The sequence below is a fragment of the Oryzias latipes genome, chromosome 20 (genome assembly GCF_053564925.1).
Source record: "Oryzias latipes strain Hd-rR chromosome 20, Olatipes_Hd-rR_3.1".
Lineage (NCBI taxonomy): Eukaryota > Metazoa > Chordata > Actinopteri > Beloniformes > Adrianichthyidae > Oryzias > Oryzias latipes.
The window spans coordinates 14762793-14780224 of NC_136256.1; the positions used below are offsets into that span (position 1 = coordinate 14762793).

At 41.1% G+C, this 17432-nt stretch overlaps 2 protein-coding genes and 1 non-coding gene across 3 annotated transcripts; 2 read left to right on the top strand and 1 right to left on the bottom strand.

The window, feature by feature from the left end:
• Positions 1-3184: 3184 nt before the first annotated feature.
• Positions 3185-14395, bottom strand: anks6 (ankyrin repeat and sterile alpha motif domain containing 6). The gene is made up of 18 exons (XM_011488763.4): positions 13760-14395; positions 12237-12449; positions 11956-12151; positions 11169-11319; positions 10080-10124; positions 9796-10000; positions 9569-9675; positions 8437-8588; positions 6629-6866; positions 6480-6529; positions 6126-6320; positions 5885-6047; positions 5585-5784; positions 4375-4567; positions 4172-4239; positions 3946-4062; positions 3720-3816; positions 3185-3644 (listed from the first exon to the last, which is right to left on the bottom strand). The coding sequence occupies exons 1-18, from the start codon at positions 14086-14088 to the stop codon at positions 3595-3597; spliced, it is 2769 nt and encodes a 922-aa protein (XP_011487065.1). The 5' UTR covers positions 14089-14395; the 3' UTR covers positions 3185-3594.
• Positions 14396-15196: 801 nt separating this feature from the next.
• Positions 15197-16550, top strand: rps20 (ribosomal protein S20). The gene is made up of 4 exons (XM_023949936.2): positions 15197-15355; positions 15877-15976; positions 16162-16235; positions 16336-16550. The coding sequence occupies exons 1-4, from the start codon at positions 15353-15355 to the stop codon at positions 16516-16518; spliced, it is 360 nt and encodes a 119-aa protein (XP_023805704.1). The 5' UTR covers positions 15197-15352; the 3' UTR covers positions 16519-16550.
• Positions 16026-16092, top strand: LOC111946704 (small nucleolar RNA U54). The gene has a single exon (XR_002872433.1). It is a non-coding gene; the product is annotated as a small nucleolar RNA U54 (small nucleolar RNA).
• Positions 16551-17432: the final 882 nt, after the last annotated feature.

The following is a 17432-nucleotide window of genomic DNA, read 5'->3' on the forward strand; positions in this document are numbered from 1 at the left end:
ACATTGTAATGCGTATTTGTTACTTAAGACTCATTCAAAATGTTCCTATGATGTGTATACGTATATTGAGTTCTTAAAGTCTCACTCCAATCATCTTCTGATCTATGAGGGGCGGCCGTGGTGCAGCAGTAGGGCGGTCGACCCATGATCGTAAGGTTGCAGTGGTCATTTAAGTCATTAAGATTATCCCGGGGGGGGGGGTTTCAGCCAAAACCAAAAATCGGTGTCATTTTTTTAGGACATAGTTTCTGTAGAGTGGCAGGAGATCGTTAGAAATTCACCTCTAAGTCGTGGTTGGGACTATCGGTGTGGAGCAAGCCTGCCCTCCCCTTCTCCCTTTTGCTGAGAGCTTTCTGTTTAGATGCTCTCCTGCTATCTTACAGCCCCTCACAACCCCAACCTAACACTGCCGGCGCAACAAAAATGGCGAGGAATAATGGAGCTATCCAGACGGACAGTTTTGAGTGGAGCAGGTAGTTTGTCGCCCACCCAATGTGCTTTTTAAGTCACAAATATGACCCTTTTAAAACAGCATTTTTTCGTCTGCTCCTGATTCACAAGAATTTGAATTAAAAAATTCTAAGAAATGCAATTTTAATCTTAATGTTGTTTAATGTTGTATTTGTCCTCCATTGTGAGGAAAAATGCCTCAAAAACGTGTTAGAAATACCAAGAACATCAATTTCATCTGAGCGGGTCTTGCATAATAATAAAAATACATCTTAATTGTTGGTTTTGTGAACAATTTAAGAAACATTTATTTCAATTTGAGTCACAAATTCGTTTGTTGTTCTGAAACGAGGCGCTACTACTGTACACTGACAGCTACACGGACCATTATTAATGATATTCAGTGCAATCGGAGCCATATGCGAGAAGAGGGGGGTAAGAAAAAGGGAAAACATGGAAATTGAATGAGTCACTTCATTTGCTGCCTGCATGCCAGAGCCGTCCAAATATGCTCCAAATGTTCCCCTCTATCTCTTCCAGATCCCAGCAGCCCACATATGACCAAACATCTGCGCGTTCAGGATAGGCAGGCCGTTCCACCATGAGCGATGCTCTTCATTAAAGGAGCCCTGTAGCCGGCCCGTCGGGCCAGTCAATATCCAGAACTATGACAGCAACGGCTGAAGGTTGCCAGCGGATCGCGACTGGTAAAGCTTTTTTTTTCTTTTTGGTTTTGAACTTTGGAAAATGTGGCTGAGGGCCTTTTTCATTAAAAAAGCAGCTAATTTGTTTCATAATGTCAGCGTAAATGCAGAGCACTAACCACCAGCACATGCTTTAATATCTTATATTATTGAAGCGCTGTAGTAATAAAACACTTTTTTTCATGTCTGTACTTTTTTGCACCTGTTTTATTTAGTAAAGAATTGCCTAAACCCTTGTTCTATCCTATGACCCCACCCTTCCATTGACGTGTTATCCATACTATGACAAAGGTGATTAAGGTGGAAAGATTTCATGTAATCCATGGACACCAGTGAAGATCACAAATCATTGAAGAAAAAAGGTTCAGAGCACTGTCTAGTGGGTCTAGATGACCCAACTCCCAATGTTAAAGTGCCTAGGATAGCACAAGGGTTAACCCCATTGGTCCGTTGACTGGATACACCTGAAACATGCCGTCAGTCTTTCATCAACCATGTTGGTTTCACATGAAACATTTTGGACATAGGACTAAGCTGCAGAAGGTTTTCTCTGAAGCTACGTTCACAGCACCTTCAGAAACCCACATTCCAATGAAATGTCTATGTGATCTGGTGTAAATCCACGTTTCAGGCTTCCGCGTTCAAACCTCTCGTGTTCCCGCATCGCTACACAAGTTTCTACAACCGCTTTTGGGCTCTGCGTACAAAATGTGCTGTCACTGAACACACATTGAAACTTCATTTAAAGTTGATTTTTGACCAATCAGGGACTCTGATTTGGTAGTGACGTATGATGGCATCTCTTTTCATTCACAAATTGTTTGAAAATTGATCATGAAGGCGAATTTAATAATTGCGGTTTGTGCCCTCAAAATTTGCACCCCTTCCACATTTCGCACTAAGCCTCTTCCAACTGTAGGAGGCGGACATGCGCTAGGAAACAGTAGAAGAAGTCCCTCCCTGCTAGTCCAGTGTGAATGCTATATATTGAAAGAATGTGTGTTTAGCGCGCGCCTGGTGGGAAGTTAGCTTCACTAGTGTTTGGGACCTCGAGCTGCATCCGGTCATGGCCAAAAATACTCAGTTTCATAATTATGTGACTCACATTTTCCTGATTTTTAGAAGAAAGCTGTCGTCAGTGGCAATTACTGACATTATTTAAGATGTGCTAAAGTTTCTATGGGATCCTTTGAACCATATTTACACAAACATGGACAGCAGTCGGATGGTTATGAGCCGCTGACTTCAGAACCTTAAAAAACAAAATTAACATAGTAGGATGTGTCATGCACAAGATTACTACAGGGAAGAATATGAATGCTGCATATTTCCTGCAAAAACAAAACATCACTGCCCTCTTGTGGAAGGAAAATGTACTGACATTGATTAAATCTACTGTAGAAAGTTTGAAAAGCGGAAGATTTTGGCATCTTTTGAAATAATTAAGCAACTTTTAAGATAACTAGTTGATTGTAGCACTTCTGATTGGATGCACAGCTTCAATCCTTGTTGGAAATGATGCTTTAAGCTTCGTATCCATGATGTTTTCCTCATTTCTTTACACATTTAAAGTTTGATGTGCCTCGGAGTATTTTTACATTTAACTGTTTTTAATTTCTAAATCATTTTCTTATTATCATTGCAGTAGGAAAAATGCTCATTTCCATCTAAAAGCAAAAATGAAACCACAAACTTACAATTTTTGTGTTTTCCCTTTTTTTGGAAATCTAACAAAATAAATGCTATTGTTTATGAGACCCACAGGATCACAGAGAACGAAAAATCAGTTTTGTCTTGCTTTAAACTTTGTTAAAATAATCAACAGAGTGAAGCCAAAGAAGAAAAAGAAAATGCTGAGTGGAAAGTTTTGCTCAATCCATTCATGTCTCTAAAGCCAAATAAATGCTTTAAATCCAGTTACCCAATATCATCGCAAAGGTGTTCTAATCGCCATTTAATAACATTTCTCAATAATTTACGTCATCTGTGATCAATGTCTAATGAACTACTACCGCTCTGCAGAAACTATGTCCTAGAAAACAACACAGATTTTCTTTTATTTGGGTTCAAAACAGAATAATCATAATTAAAAGACCACTGGAAAGATTTTTTTACAATGGATCAAAAGTATAGGACAGAATATGACTTTACATAAGATTATTAACAAAATCTGTTTTTTATGTGAAATCGGATGCAGCTTGTTGACAGAAAATCTCAGTCTCTTCTCCCAGGAGGAGGCCTGTCAACACCTCACACTCCCAGCGCTTGGCATTACATGTGACGGCTCCCTTCATATGACACAAACGTAGTTTGCCTCACGACATAGTGGAGGGATCAGGGTGCCAACATTTGACAGCTCAGTCTCCCATCTTCCCTCAGTCAGAGTCTTTGGAAGGAATCCTCTTTCTTGTGGTACCTTTGCTGAACTTCCCTTGCCAGGTCACCTCTTGCTGGAGGAGCCCACCTGCTGTCTCATCCAGGTTGTCGGTGCTGAGAGAAGAAAGAAATGCGGAGCGTGAACTTTTGGGGCAAAAGCGCATTGTAAAGGCAGTTTTTGCCACTCACAGCGGGGTTGTCCTGGCTTCCTGGGGTTGCTAGCGCTGCTACCAAAGGAGGACTGGAAGTTGTGGATCGTTTCTTGAAGAATCTGCCTTTCTCTGCCCTAAAGACAGACAGCAAACATTTTACAGGAACAATATTAACAAATCTTGCTAGCAAATCCCATACAATGACTCTTTAGAGTTTTTCTCTTGTTGGATGTACAGCTGTGTTAGAAGTGTGTTCAATCAACCTTTCCAGCGTTGAGCTCTGATATAGCTGCTAGGATCTGTTGTCTGGGACCGTCTGTTTTGATGCCGAGCTCCTTCAGGTCCCCGTCTGTTAGAGTCAGAAACGCCTCCATGTCGACCTACAAGAAAAACCATCGATGGAGACATGTTAAGGAAAACATCTCATAAAAAAATACTATTTTATAGTTGCAGACACATGATTTATTTATTTTTTTTAAAGTTGAATACCTCTTGCTCCTCAAAAATAGGCTGATATTTCTCTAGGGACAGTTTCTTTAAAATACTGGACAGTTCATCTGCAGAACAAATCAGCAAACAGGAGGATTCAGGTGTAAATCGGTTAACTCTTAGTTTGTTAATTTTTGAAACATTTAACTTCAGAAGTCATAGTTTATCCACAAACAGGGGTTTTAAAACAAGCGCGGTATCACCTTCGTCTGTGATGGTTCCACTGCTCGAGCCGCCGCTGCTCTTGGAGCGTGGGTGGGAGGAGGTTGAGGACAGCGAGTCCCCCGGGCCGGCGTGAATCTTGGGGGTCGGGGAGGGACACGGCGTCAAAGTGGGCGATGTGCTCTTAGAAGTTGAGGAATTTCCAGACTGAGGTCTCTTTTTCAGATCCATCTTCTACAGAAGAGAAATGTTAAAGAAGGTCCAAAGCTTTGGTACTCTGGATGTGATAGAACTTTTTTGGTGCGAAATGCAAAGGGATGTGAAATTTCATGATTTTTTTTTCCAGGCTTTTTCTTCCACAGATCTATTTAAATATATGAAAGACTTGGTTTCGTAGAATTTCGGCCAGGCACAAACTGAAATGATTAATTTCTCCTCCAACGTTAATTATCAAACGGTTAGCACTAACATTGTTTAAATGGGACGTCGACCATACCTCACTACCAAATCCAAGTCCTTGATTGGTTAAAGTTCGACCTGGTTTAATTTTATACGCAGAGCTCAAAAATGGAGTGAAAATGTGCGACGCAACATGTGAACAAAAGAGTTTGGATCGCGGAAGCTTTAAAATAGCATTTACATACGTTTACATAGACTTTTCTTTGAAGGTTTCCGCGAGGGTGGTGTGAACAAAGCTTGAGAGAACTGGATTGAGTGACCCCTCCCTCCTCAAGTTCCAAACATGAAGTCCCTGCTGGCTCCAAGAAGCCAAAATCCCATTAACTTCTATTGACAACTAAACAGCTGTTGCTTAGGCAATATATTAGTCTGATTACCTATTTTTGCTTTGCTACCTCTTTAAAATCATCCCAATTAAATTTTCAGTATATATTTTTTTTACAGAGCAAGTTTTAAAAGCAAGTTATAAAGCAAGTTATAAACTCAGACGCCTCAATAAAAGTATTTGGTCTCATGTCAAGTGTTCAAAACATTTGACAGATTCTCCTGAGACGCCTTACAGGCGGCAGGGGTTTGGCGAGAGTGGTTGCCATAGAAACAATGACATATACTGACTCAGACCAAATACTGTTAACATGGTTGCGTCCATATAGCAAAAAATGGCGACTGAATTGACTTCATTTCGTTGAAGTAAACCAACTTCTATGAGTGACGTCACACTCACTCAGTCCAGTTCTCATATACAGCCACTGTTAAATTAAGAAAAAAAATGGCAGACAAGAAAGCCCAGACCCTCCGGGAGTGGATGTCAGAAGCAACCAGGCTGGGGTTTGCGGGGATGTCGGGCAGGCTGATGTCAGGGACGGAGGTGGGTGGAGGAGGTTGGCTCTGACTGGGCTGTTTCTCTGCAGTTTGGGTCTTCCCCTCCATCAGGCCTGCTGCTTTTTTGCGCTGAGCTGCTATCTGGGACAGAACATTGTCTGCGCTGCCCCCTGGTGGCAAAAAGACAAAGGTGCATGTAGTGACATATTACCTTTTATAAAAATACCTCAGCGTTCTTATTTCAGCTAACTCTTTTGTGTCGGTGAGAACCTGAGCGGTTGTGAGAGTCCCGGTTGAGCCCCGCGACTCCATTAGAGCCTCCAGAGGAGTGGGGGGAGTGGTAGTGACCAGAGTTGGAGGGAGAAGAGGAGGAGGGACCTTTGGAGATGCTGGGAAACTTAAAAGACCTGTTCACCACACGACTGATGGATGTCTGTTAAATCAAAGAGGGAAGAGGAGCGTGAAAAAAAAGCACCAAATGTGACCTGCTGACACCCAAACCAGCACTCACAATGTCAGAGTTCCCGCTGCTGGTGAGTTTCCTCTGCGGCGGCATGGGCAGGCGAGGCGCTTCGCTCTTCCCCTCTCTAAGAAGGCGCGGGCGGTCCGAGTTCCACGGTTCAAAGTTGGACGGAGGCAGAAAAGGAGGAATGACGGCTTTCAGTTTGTCATTCGGCAGTCGGGTTAGTGGCGCACCGCTTCTGAGCTGTCAGAAAGAGGTAACTGTTAGGAAATAGTCATTTTAATTTGAACTTAAACCCACTTGGGACCACATCACATAAAAGATCAGAACAGAAAACGTGAGATTAACATAGATAGAACATTTCAAAATAAAATCTGCTTATCAAAAAACGTTAACAGGTACCATTGTGGTTATTAGAGGGTCTTCCTTTTCTGAAGATGCTCTGCAATGAGCTGCATAAAGGAGAATACAAATAAAAAAAATTCGCATTTTTCCATATTACTCTTAACCAGAAATATTTTATTTGTGTAGTCAAAAATGGCAAAGCTCACGAGCATCTTTGGTCTTGACAGCCCAGACGCCGCCGGCCTCGTTTGCTCCCAGCGGAGAAGGAGGCGTCACCACACCGTTAGAGCCAGCCGCAGCCTTTGCATCCGCCTTCATGGTGGCATCCAACGCAGCCTCTGCGTCATCGGCGAACAGAGCCAGGCGGCCGCCAGAAAGGCCGCTCCTCAAAGTGTGAGTCAGCTTCAGCCGCCGGAAGCGATTGGACATCCTGCTCCACCAGGACTGCAAGAGGTTTCAACCAAAGACAGAATAACAAAATGAAATCCCTGTAGGTTTTTGTTTTCTTTAGTAAATTATAACCGCCCATTTAGAGCAAACAGGCCTTTCAAAATAAAATAAATATATCAGATCATAAAAATGATTGACAATAAAACCTAAAAAATGGATTCAGCTAAAATTAGAATACAAATAATCAAATATAATAAAAAGATGACATTTTATTTTCTAATCCTTCAAGTCTTGCAACCCTTGTCATATGCATGCTGCTCTTTCTTAGTCTATAGAGTGTTTCCCTTTTTAGTGAAGTGCTTCTTTTACACTCGCACATCACTGAACACATTATGGGGGCAGCGCGGGGTTAAGTGTCATGCCTGGGGGCAAATCTGCCAGCAAGTTGTCAAAGCAGGAGTCTCTTATTTTGAAATAACAGTTGTTTTCCCTGCTGAGTTAAAATGATTTTAAGATGGATGTGGAAAAAGAAAAAAGAAAGTATAGTAAAATGTAGATAACTATGAATTTAAAGCACATATAGTGCAGTTACAGGGCAGTAGAGGCACTATTTTACTTTTCAAACACACAAGGAAAACTATTTTCATCTTCACTGTAAAAGCAGAAAGAGTTGGTGCTTCTTTACTGTTATTATAGTAGATCAAAGCATTTTAACTCCGTATTAGGGATTAGGTTGATTCAGGAGATCAGGAAAAGGGGCGGGGCATCGGGCCTAGTGGGACACTTGTACACTTTTCTGGATCTTGTTAACTGATCTTGTTTTCTGATTCTCTGTCTAAGACGACTTAAGTCTTCAAGTTTGTCTGTTTTTCACTTTTTATCTTGAATAAAACAATTTTTTATTATCACTTTTTTTGTAAAATACATTTTGCTTTATTCTTCTGCAAGAAGTTTGGGAGAATCTAAGTATTTATTTGCTTTAGTTGCAAATCAAATAAATTGAAAAAAAATTGTTTTAAGAAAGAGTGAAATAAATCTGGGTGTCATCTGCAAAAAGGTTATCTTATTTACTATAAATAATTATAACAATAGCAGAGGATAAATTGAGATGACTTTCTAAAGGGGGAAAAACTCAGACCTACGGCCATTAAAGACCCATTCTGATGAAAATTGTGTTATTGTGACCTTTTTCTGTTGATATATAAAGAAATTAAACTCAAATTTGTTTTTTGAGTAAAATGTATTTAAATTGTGGTAAAGCAGGAGCAGATGAAAAAACGCAGTTGGAAAAAAAAGTGTGTTGAGAGAATACAGCGGGCGTGGTCCTAAACTCCCTGTTCGGGGCTCTGAGGAGGGGAAACGGGGTGGCGCCAACAGTCCCGACCACAACTCAGAGTTAAAGTTCTGATGAATTACTGCTGCTATCCAGAAAATATCAGCAAAAAAAAACCACACGGGCTTTTGGATTTGGGCTAAAAACAGCATAGTCATAATAAAAAAAAACACTTGGAACACTTAAAAGTTTCAAAAGAAGATCAGAGTGGGTCTTTAAAGAACACAACAGTTCTGCTTTTCTGGTACAATTTCAACCTCAGGTAACAGTAAACCTTCAAATCTTCTTTACCTTAAGGCCCCCCTTGTCATCAGGGGGCGCAGGGATGGAGGCAAAAGGCTGTCTGCTTTTAGAGATCGCAATGAGCGCCTTACCGCGCTGCTTCGACTTGTCCTTGTCAACCTGCATGCACACCGACGCTAGGAGGCGGACCAGCTCAGTGTCTGTGAGAATCGGGAGGAGGGGCCAACAAATGAGTCATAGTGAAACATGGACACAAACTGATAACAAGTTCAAATGTTTTAAGACATTTTCATGAAATAACAACACTACTGTCATTTTTCAGACAAGTCATAGCAATAGTAGACTGAAATCTTGCTCCAGGCTTTTTCTTTCACAGATCTATTGATTACGATATATAAAAAAGGACTTGGGGTCACTGAATTCTGGCCAGACACATATGATCAAATTTTGAATGGTTGTTCCCTGATTGGTCAAAGTTCAACCTGGTTGAACTGAAACCCGCATTCAATGGCAGTACTTTCAGGAAGTAGAGACCGAAAACGGTCAGAGAAACTTCCGTAGCTACGTGTAAGCACGCGAGTTTTGAATGCAGAAGCCGTAAACATGCGTTCACACATGTTTACATAGACTTTTCAGTGGATTTGTCGCGTCAACAGGTGTTGCAAAGAATGCAACTTAAGACTGAGCTTCTGCGCTTCTCCCTCTGTGTTGCTGTCAGTAGCAAAATTTGATATACACACCTACAGTGCCCTCTAGTGGTCTTTGCTTTTTACATTTTTCACATAAGTCACACCCACAGCCGGCCAAACAATGCCCCAAAAAAGTGGCATGTACTTTGAAATTACTGTATTTAAAAGATTCTCATTCATGACAGGCTTCATGAATGAGGGTAAAATAGGGCCTCTACTGCCCTGTAACTGCACTATATGTGCTTTAAATCCATATTTATCTTCATTTTACTTTACTTTTCTTAAGTCACCAGGACTGTAAAGTTTCATTAGGAAGACATTTTGCTGCTCATCTCAGTATTTTAATCTCTAAAAACGTAATAAATCAAATGATGATTTAACTATTAAGCATTGAGTCCTTTAAGTAAATATTAACAGACTGTTAAGAATCTTGTTTGCTGTTTTATTCATTACAGCAGGTTGGAAAGACGATCAGAAAGGAGGAAGCCTACCCGGATCATTGAGCAGCATAACCAGATCAAAGGCTGTGTATCCATTCTTGGCTCGAAGGTTGACGTCAGCGCCTTGACTCAGCAGGTACTTCACCACCTCTTTGTTGCTGGAAGAAAAAAAGCCTCTGTGCTTTGGAGCTTTATGTTGCCAAATATCAGTGCTAGTATCACATAAGAGCTCCAGTTTTCATTCAAATGAACTACCAGACCCCGAAACTCCAGCTCACCCGTGGTAGGTGGCCTGCATTAAGGCGGTCCACCCATGAACGCCGTCCTGTTTGTCTATGTCAGCGTTCTTCTCCACCATCAGCTGCACCACCTCCAGCTGACCGCTCACTGCAGCTATCATGAGCGGCGTCGCTCCCTCCTGGTTAGAGGAGTTCACCTGAGCCGGGTCCTCCTCCAGGATCTCTTTCACAAGCTGGGAGTTTCCTGAGAGAAGGTTAAAAATCCAGATGAGGCACTGATGAGAGCACCACCCATTTTTACGGAGCGTACAGACGGAGCTCACCCAGCTTGAGAGCGTTGAACACATCGGGTCTCCTCCGCAAGTCGTCTGTGGAGACACAGGCAAGAACCTGATATGAGTCCGTTTGGGCAGGAATCAACACGCTAGAAAAAGCTCCAGAAAGAAACTTTGTAGGCATTGTGATTTGACAGCAATGGTAAGAAAAGCTGTAAAAACATCAAAGAGATTCCTCATCACCATCTTCAGACAGACAGGAGGTGTCAACCCGTTCCCACAGCACTTACTGAGGGATAACTGGCATTTCCATACAAGCACGCTTCACCTGAACGTCATGTGCCGGCTGATCGAAAACTTCCTCAGAATCATATTTGTGAATTTGAAATGGTTAAATGTGCATTTATGAAACGTTGGAAAACTTCTTTTTATTTACTAATCTGAAAGGATGATGCTAGAAATTGTAGTTTTATGAGAAACTTTAGTCCAAAGTTCCTGTTTCAGGTGTCTGCACTGCTCTGCAGCCGCTGACTGTATGAGAGAACTGGACTGAGTGACGTCACCCATAAAAAAAATGGCTCACTTCAGCTCCAACTACATATTGTTTATTCAGTTGCCATGTTTTGGCGATACAGACCCCAACATGGTGGAGCCAGACAACATTAGCAAGCAATGATTGGTCCAAGTCGGTGTGAATCATTGTTTCTATGGCAACTACTCTCAACAATTAGGAGTGAGCTTGTTGGAAGGCCACACCCCCTAGCATTTGAAAGTGGGCTCGGAAGAGTCTGTCAATCAATCGTTTCCAACATTCAAAGTGAGACCACAAACGTATATCGAGGCATCTGATTGGTCAGTTTCTAACTTATAGAACTTGCAATAAAGAAAAGGCATCATAATAAAAAACTAGGATTATAAAGAACAAATTAAATGAAGGTAGCTGTGCCAGAATGGTTATTCTAACAAATAGAATAACTGAGTAATTGTTGTTTTTCAAGCTTTTTGATGCAGAAAACTTCAAAATCCGCTTTTTTGAGCTTTAGGAAAGTTAATTTAGATTAAGATATTGAGTTAAAAACCTGTTAGGAGGGATATTCTTGAATCTGTGCTTTAAAAACAGTTGAGAGGAACCTGCACCTGTCTGAGGTCTGACAGTGGTGATGGAGTCCAGATAGGCCTTGATGTCCCTCTGTTTTAACTGCATGGCGAGCTCAAAGGCAGTCTTGGACAGAACGTTGATCCGGTCCGGGTCGGCTCCGTGCTCCACCAGCTGCTGAGCCACAGCCACCTTCAGAACACACAGCAGCACGTCTTTTTACAATGTACCCCAATCACCAGAACCTGATTTTAAAGGCCCACTCCAATGACATTTTTCTTCTGGGGTTTTTAACATGTTCTTGTGGCATTTTCCTGACGTATATAAAGAAAATTAAGCTTAAAATAACATTTTGGGGGTTTTCTTTATTTAAATCCTTGTGAATTGACAAAAAAAATGCAATTTGTAAAAGAACATCTTTGTGATGTGGGGGCACAAGCTTCCTGCTCCACTCCATTCTAATGAATCCCCTTGTAGACAAATAACAAACAGTATGGCTGGATAGCCCCAATTGCTGCACCGCTAAAGCTAGACTGTGGTTGTGAGGGGCTGTAAGCTAGCGGGAGGTGTAACGGAGCTCTCAGCTCTGGATGACGGGAAGAAGGGGCGGGAGTGCTCTGTGGCAACAGTCCTGCCCACCAATCAGAGGTGAATTTCAAATGAACTCCCACTGCTCTGCAGAAACTATGTCCTAGAAATCGACACAGATTTGGGGGTTTTGTCTAAAAAGGGCAGAATCGTAATTAAAAGACCAATAGGATCAGTTTTATAATAGATTAAATAAAGATCGGAGTGTGTCTTTAACAACCATGCATCCTCTGGCTTCACCTTTCCACTCAACGTGGCTAACATCAGTGGCCCCCAGCCCGTTGCCTTCTGGGAAAAGTTGACATCAGAGCCAAATTCTAGCAGCAAATGCACAGTGGCTTCGTGGCCGTGCTGCGACGCCACCATCAGCGCTGTGATGTCCATGAACTCTCTGCCACCTCCAGGACAGCCCTCCCCAGCTCCGAAGCTCACCGTGCTGCAGGGAGATGGGCACCCAAAGGTGAAACAAAGCAACAGAAAGCACACCGCTTCCAAAAAGCTTCAACGAAACAAAGAGGGACCTGTTGTTGTTGTTGCCGTTGGAGGCTTCGTCTGCCACAGGAGCGAGGTGATCATAGTCATCAACGAAGGCGCCGCTTTCCAGGAGCAGTTTGACCACATGAACGTGGCCCCCGCGGGCCGCCATGGTCAGAACACTGGCTCCCAGCCGGTTCCGCCCGTTGATCTCTGCCCCGTTTTCCAGCAGAATGTGGGCCACAGGCAGGTGACCAAACCTGTGAGAGAAACAAGCAATCTAACCATCTAATGTGGATTCAAGCAAAGAAACAAAATATTTCTATTTATACAGAGCTTTTCAAATAATTTAGAATATCATGGAATAATTTATTAATTTCTATAATTCTATTTAAAAAAAAAAAACTTTTATAGAATGTATTTTCAGGTTTAATTGGTTTCAAGTATTTGTTTGTTTGTCTTTACATAAATTGGGGTTCCAGCTCATAAACCCCAGACAAACAAATGAGAATACTGTGGAGAAATCTGTCCTGATTTTTCAGAGCATGAATGCTTTAAAGCGAGTTTCTCCCACACAGGTTTCCCACAGGTCATTAAATTGGTTCAGTTTGGTTCGATGGGGGAGAAGACTTGATAACTAGCCAGAAGGCCATATTTGATCCACTCCATAGTCTGGGTAAGCCTCAAACGTTCCTAGTTTAGGGAGGCTGGCTGTTCACAGAGGTCCGTGTCCAAGCAGATCAATGGAAAGTCCAATCCAAGGACAAAATGTGAGAGGAGAGAATGCAAACAAAGACAACCTCGGGCTTCAGCCGATTATCAAAGGGACAAGATTATTGGGGTGAATACGTTTAAAAAGACTGGAATGAGGTGGAAGAACAGCTTCAAAAAACACCACCTTCAGATGCATCAACAGACGGGTTACAACTGTCGGGTTCCTCGGGTCAAACCCCTTCTGAGCCCGTGCAAACAGAGGAAACATCCCAACTGGGCCAAAGAGAAGAAGAACTGGACTGTTGACTTAGTTGGCTAAGTGGAGGAAGACTGATGAAGAGCAGAACCCTATATGCTTGAGGTCCAGTGTAAAATCTCCACAGTTAGTCATGATGTCAGGTACGAATACAATGCACTGGTGTTGGTAAACTCTGTTTTCTTCAATTCCTGCAGCAGATTATCAGAATGTTCTATAGGACTTGATATGATTCTCTTCTGCTGAGGATCTGGATGGAGATGCAGGACCTGCCCCATGTTATTGAAGTATTGAAGACGGACATTTCATTTTGAAAATACTTGATTTTGATTGATTTGATTGTAATCTCTGTGTTTATCTTTTATGCAAAAACTGAGAAGTAAACAGTGATTTTTTTCTTCAGATTCTTTTTTTTAATTATAATTACTTTTGTTTTATAAGTAAAAAATAAAAAGAACATTTGAGTTAGAATAAAACTGATTACATGCTTTTATCAGATAATAAACAAATCAGACGTTTAGGTCGCAGAGGATTCTGGGAAAGTCCTCATTGAAAATGTAGGATGACATGAAGCGGGGACTCGGGTTCGTCTCTCCTCACCTCGCCGCCTGCATCAGCGGCGTCCAGCCGTAGTTGTTGCGGCTGTCCACTGAAGCGCCCTTCCGCAGCAAGAACCGGACTAGGTTTTCGTGGCCGCTGGCCGCCGCGAACTGCAGGGCGGTGTTCCCCTCCTCGTCCGTGCAGTCCACCGGTACCAGAGACAACATGTCCGCAGCGGCACACTCCGACCCCGCTTCCGACCGCAGCCTGCTCTGCCGCCCGGACTCCTTGGAGGCTCCGGGTTCCAGGATACTCCGAGCCGTTTCATAGTCCCCATCATCACAGGCACGAAAGAGAAGCAGAGAATGAGCGGGGACGCCGAAATTCATGCCTGTCCTTGATGTTATTCCGCCTCAAATTAACTTCAAATTGTTTCATAAGCGACAATACGATGCAAAACGTCCCCGTTACTTGGCCTTATTTTAGAAATCTTGACTCACAGCTAACTTTACTGCTGTGAGTTAACTTTATTGTAAAAATCTCTTGTTTTCGCCCCAAAAGTTACTTTGACTAATTTCTTTTTAACCGCTGCCAACATCTTAATCCAAAACGACTTTCTTAAAACCCACCGGTCTGGTACTGCCCGGTTCCGTTACTTCTTGCTTAAGATTCTTACTCCTATAAAAACTTTCACAACATAAACTTGACTTCCGCTTTCAAAATAAAGATACATAAACGCTTCTATTCAAAAATCTCATATTTTACCCCTTTCTGGCTGCTTGCAAAAGAATTACCTATAACAATATCAATATTTTTGTTAAATATTTTGTAAAAGCAATCATTTAACTCATCCTCCCTTCCAAAATTGAGCATAATACATTTTTAAAAAGCACAAAAAGTTTATATTATTTTGAAAAGAACAAACGGAAGTGTATTATTTTTTTCTTCAAATGTCTTTATGTATTTTGTTATAAAAATTGATAAACATACTTGTAAATAAATATTAAAGACGAATAATTTTTTCTATTTAGAGATGTTTTAGCACGGCTAATAATTGTATCCTTACAATGGAATTCATGCGATTTCCTTGTCATATATTTATTTTAAATAACTTCTTTTTAACCTAATTTTCCCTTGTTACTTGTTATTTTTTAAAGTTAACTACAAGACGTTTTCATTTGTTTAAAAATCAAACCCTTAAAAAATTAAGCCATTTAACCGGGGAAAGCCTTGTCAAATTTAAGACATTTAAGATACTAAAATATTTGCAGAAGTATCTAAATTATTAGCTGTTATATCCTTTTTTAAATCATAATAATATTAAATAGTGTGATACGCGGGTATATAAACAATTTCAGTTTTTTTGTTTGCGCATCCCTGCACTTGTAGTCGCTCTGGTTCCCTCTTGTGGTAAATCCAACAACCTTGTGATTTAAAGGCCATGTTTCGACACTAGATGTCGCCCTTGAGTTTTGGGAGTTCTAAAACTACAGACGAATAAGAAACAGAGGACCCGGATGCAGGGTACATCAACCGGAAACTAGTTCGAATTCGCCCTTTTCCCTCGAAGCTAACCACGTTGTTGGTGTCTGTTCCTGGCTCACCGCTGTTCGCTTGAATTTCTTCCGAATAAGTCGGTCAGGAATACATAAAATGGTGCGTCCGTTTACGTTTCATTTAATAAAGACGTATTTTAATGCAGATTGGTTTCTATAATGATGATAGTTGGAATTAAATTAGTTTTTTAAAAACCCAAACTGCTAGCATAAGCCAGGAGCGCCTTTTTCAGGCTCATCATCGTTAGTCCTTAAACTTAAACATAGCAAATATGAAGACAATTAATATTTTATCTATCTACAGATCATGTACAGTTATTTTGTCTCTGGAGCACATGAACATTTTTGAATAATTATTTTGAGGTCAACGTACCTACGCTTAATTCTTATAGTTGGTCCCTTGTTGAGCAGTAAACGACATTTGTGTAAAAGCAAAACTACGTTAGCGTTTAACTTTCATTTTGTATATTCTAAGGTAAATGTATTAATTTAAATTATTATAGCCATAAAACTATACTAGAAACACCAAGACATCACATGCCTCCTTATGATTTCGTTTTATGCTTCATGCTTTGATTGAAGCCAGTTGTTCGCTGTGTTTACGTGTCAATTGGTTTGCAGGCTTTCAAGGACACTGGCAAAGCACCTGTTGAGTCAGAAGTTGCCATCCATCGCATCCGCATCACCCTCACCAGCCGCAATGTTAAATCTCTGGAGAAAGGTAATTCATCTATTTGATTCATTTGATTTCTTTGTTTTAGTTTGAACCTGAGCAATGAGGATAAGAATTTAACCATGATAAACCATGATGCTTGTATACGCTATTCTGAGCTTAGGCTTTCAGTAGAAGCTACAAAATATATTTTTTGATCGGTTTGTGTGTAATGAATCTGCTTTGTGGTGTAGTCTGTGCAGACCTGATCCGTGGTGCTAAGGAGAAGAGCCTGAAGGTGAAAGGACCTGTCCGCATGCCAACTAAGGTAATAAAGGCCGCCGATCTTTTGATAGTGAAAAACTGGGATTATAACATATCTTTTATTTATTTAGCTTGTGTTAATTTTTTTATTTTGCTGCCTGTAGACTCTGCGCATTACAACCAGAAAGACTCCATGCGGTGAAGGATCCAAAACCTGGGATCGCTTCCAAATGAGGATCCACAAGCGCCTGATTGACCTGCACAGTCCATCCGAAATTGTCAAGCAGATCACCTCCATCAGCATCGAACCCGGTGTTGAGGTGGAAGTCACCATTGCAGATGCATAAACTGCATATTTTCAATAAAAGACTAACCTGAACGAGTGTGTTGTTTGTTTGGAATAATAAAGTTGAAAACATGAGCGGCTGAATAACGAATCAAACTTAAGAAATAGATTTTATTTATCTGATTATGAAAGCATCCAATAGTTGTCCCGTCCTGAAATAGTCCATCAGCTGCTACAAAGGATCAGGAAGCAATACAGGATTTGTGTTGCAGAAGAGCAGTAAAAACTTTGGTGTTTACGTTGACAAATTGATAAACAAATTGATTGACAAATTGGTACACTTAGTTTGAAAGCTATATAAACCATTGGATTATGTTGGGTCAGAGAGCTAAAACTTGTTTCCAAGTAAGTGGAAGTTCTTGTAATATATTAATCTTCTAATCCGTTTGTCACCTTTTGGTGTCACGGGGCTGCTGGAGCCTATCACTTGTGGGCAAAGGCAGGGGACATGCTGGACTGGTAGGCCACAAATCTCACATTCACACCGAGGGACAATTTGGAGTAATCAAGTAACCTATGAAGCATTTCTTCAGACAGTGAGAGGAAGCCAGAGAAAACCCACACATGCACAGGTAGAACATGTAAACTCCACATAGAAAGGTGGTGTTGGTGTTCCGGTTCAGGTCCCCCATCCAGGACTTGAACCCAGCGCCTTCTTGCTGTGAGGCAAGAGCACTAACCACTGCACCACCATGCAGCCCTCTTGTAATATATATTTTAAAATATAGGTTCATGCCAATTATTTTAGTGCAGCTTTTCACAAAATACCATTGAAAAGAATTGGGATCCAGGATGCATAAACTTGCTAATTTTTCCCTTTAATTATGATTATTTTAAATTTAAGAAAAAACTCAGAAACAGATAAATGATTTGCGTATTTTCTTATGTGCTAATTGATCAATCGTAAAGAGTAAA

Excerpts from the sequence above, each read along its gene's own strand:
- anks6 (XM_011488763.4), bottom strand. The coding sequence starts at position 14,088 with ATGAATTTCGGCGTCCCCGCTCATTCTCTGCTTCTCTTTCGTGCCTGT. Across the intron at positions 4,568-5,584 it reads CTGACATCCACTCCCGGAGG|AAGATGGATCTGAAAAAGAG; the intron begins GTCTGGGCTTTC and ends TCTCTTCTGTAG. Across the intron at positions 4,063-4,171 it reads CTATTTTTGAGGAGCAAGAG|GTCGACATGGAGGCGTTTCT; the intron begins GTATTCAACTTT and ends TTTTTCTTGTAG.
- rps20 (XM_023949936.2), top strand. Across the intron at positions 15,977-16,161 it reads TGTTAAATCTCTGGAGAAAG|TCTGTGCAGACCTGATCCGT; the intron begins GTAATTCATCTA and ends TTTGTGGTGTAG. Across the intron at positions 16,236-16,335 it reads CTGTCCGCATGCCAACTAAG|ACTCTGCGCATTACAACCAG; the intron begins GTAATAAAGGCC and ends TGCTGCCTGTAG.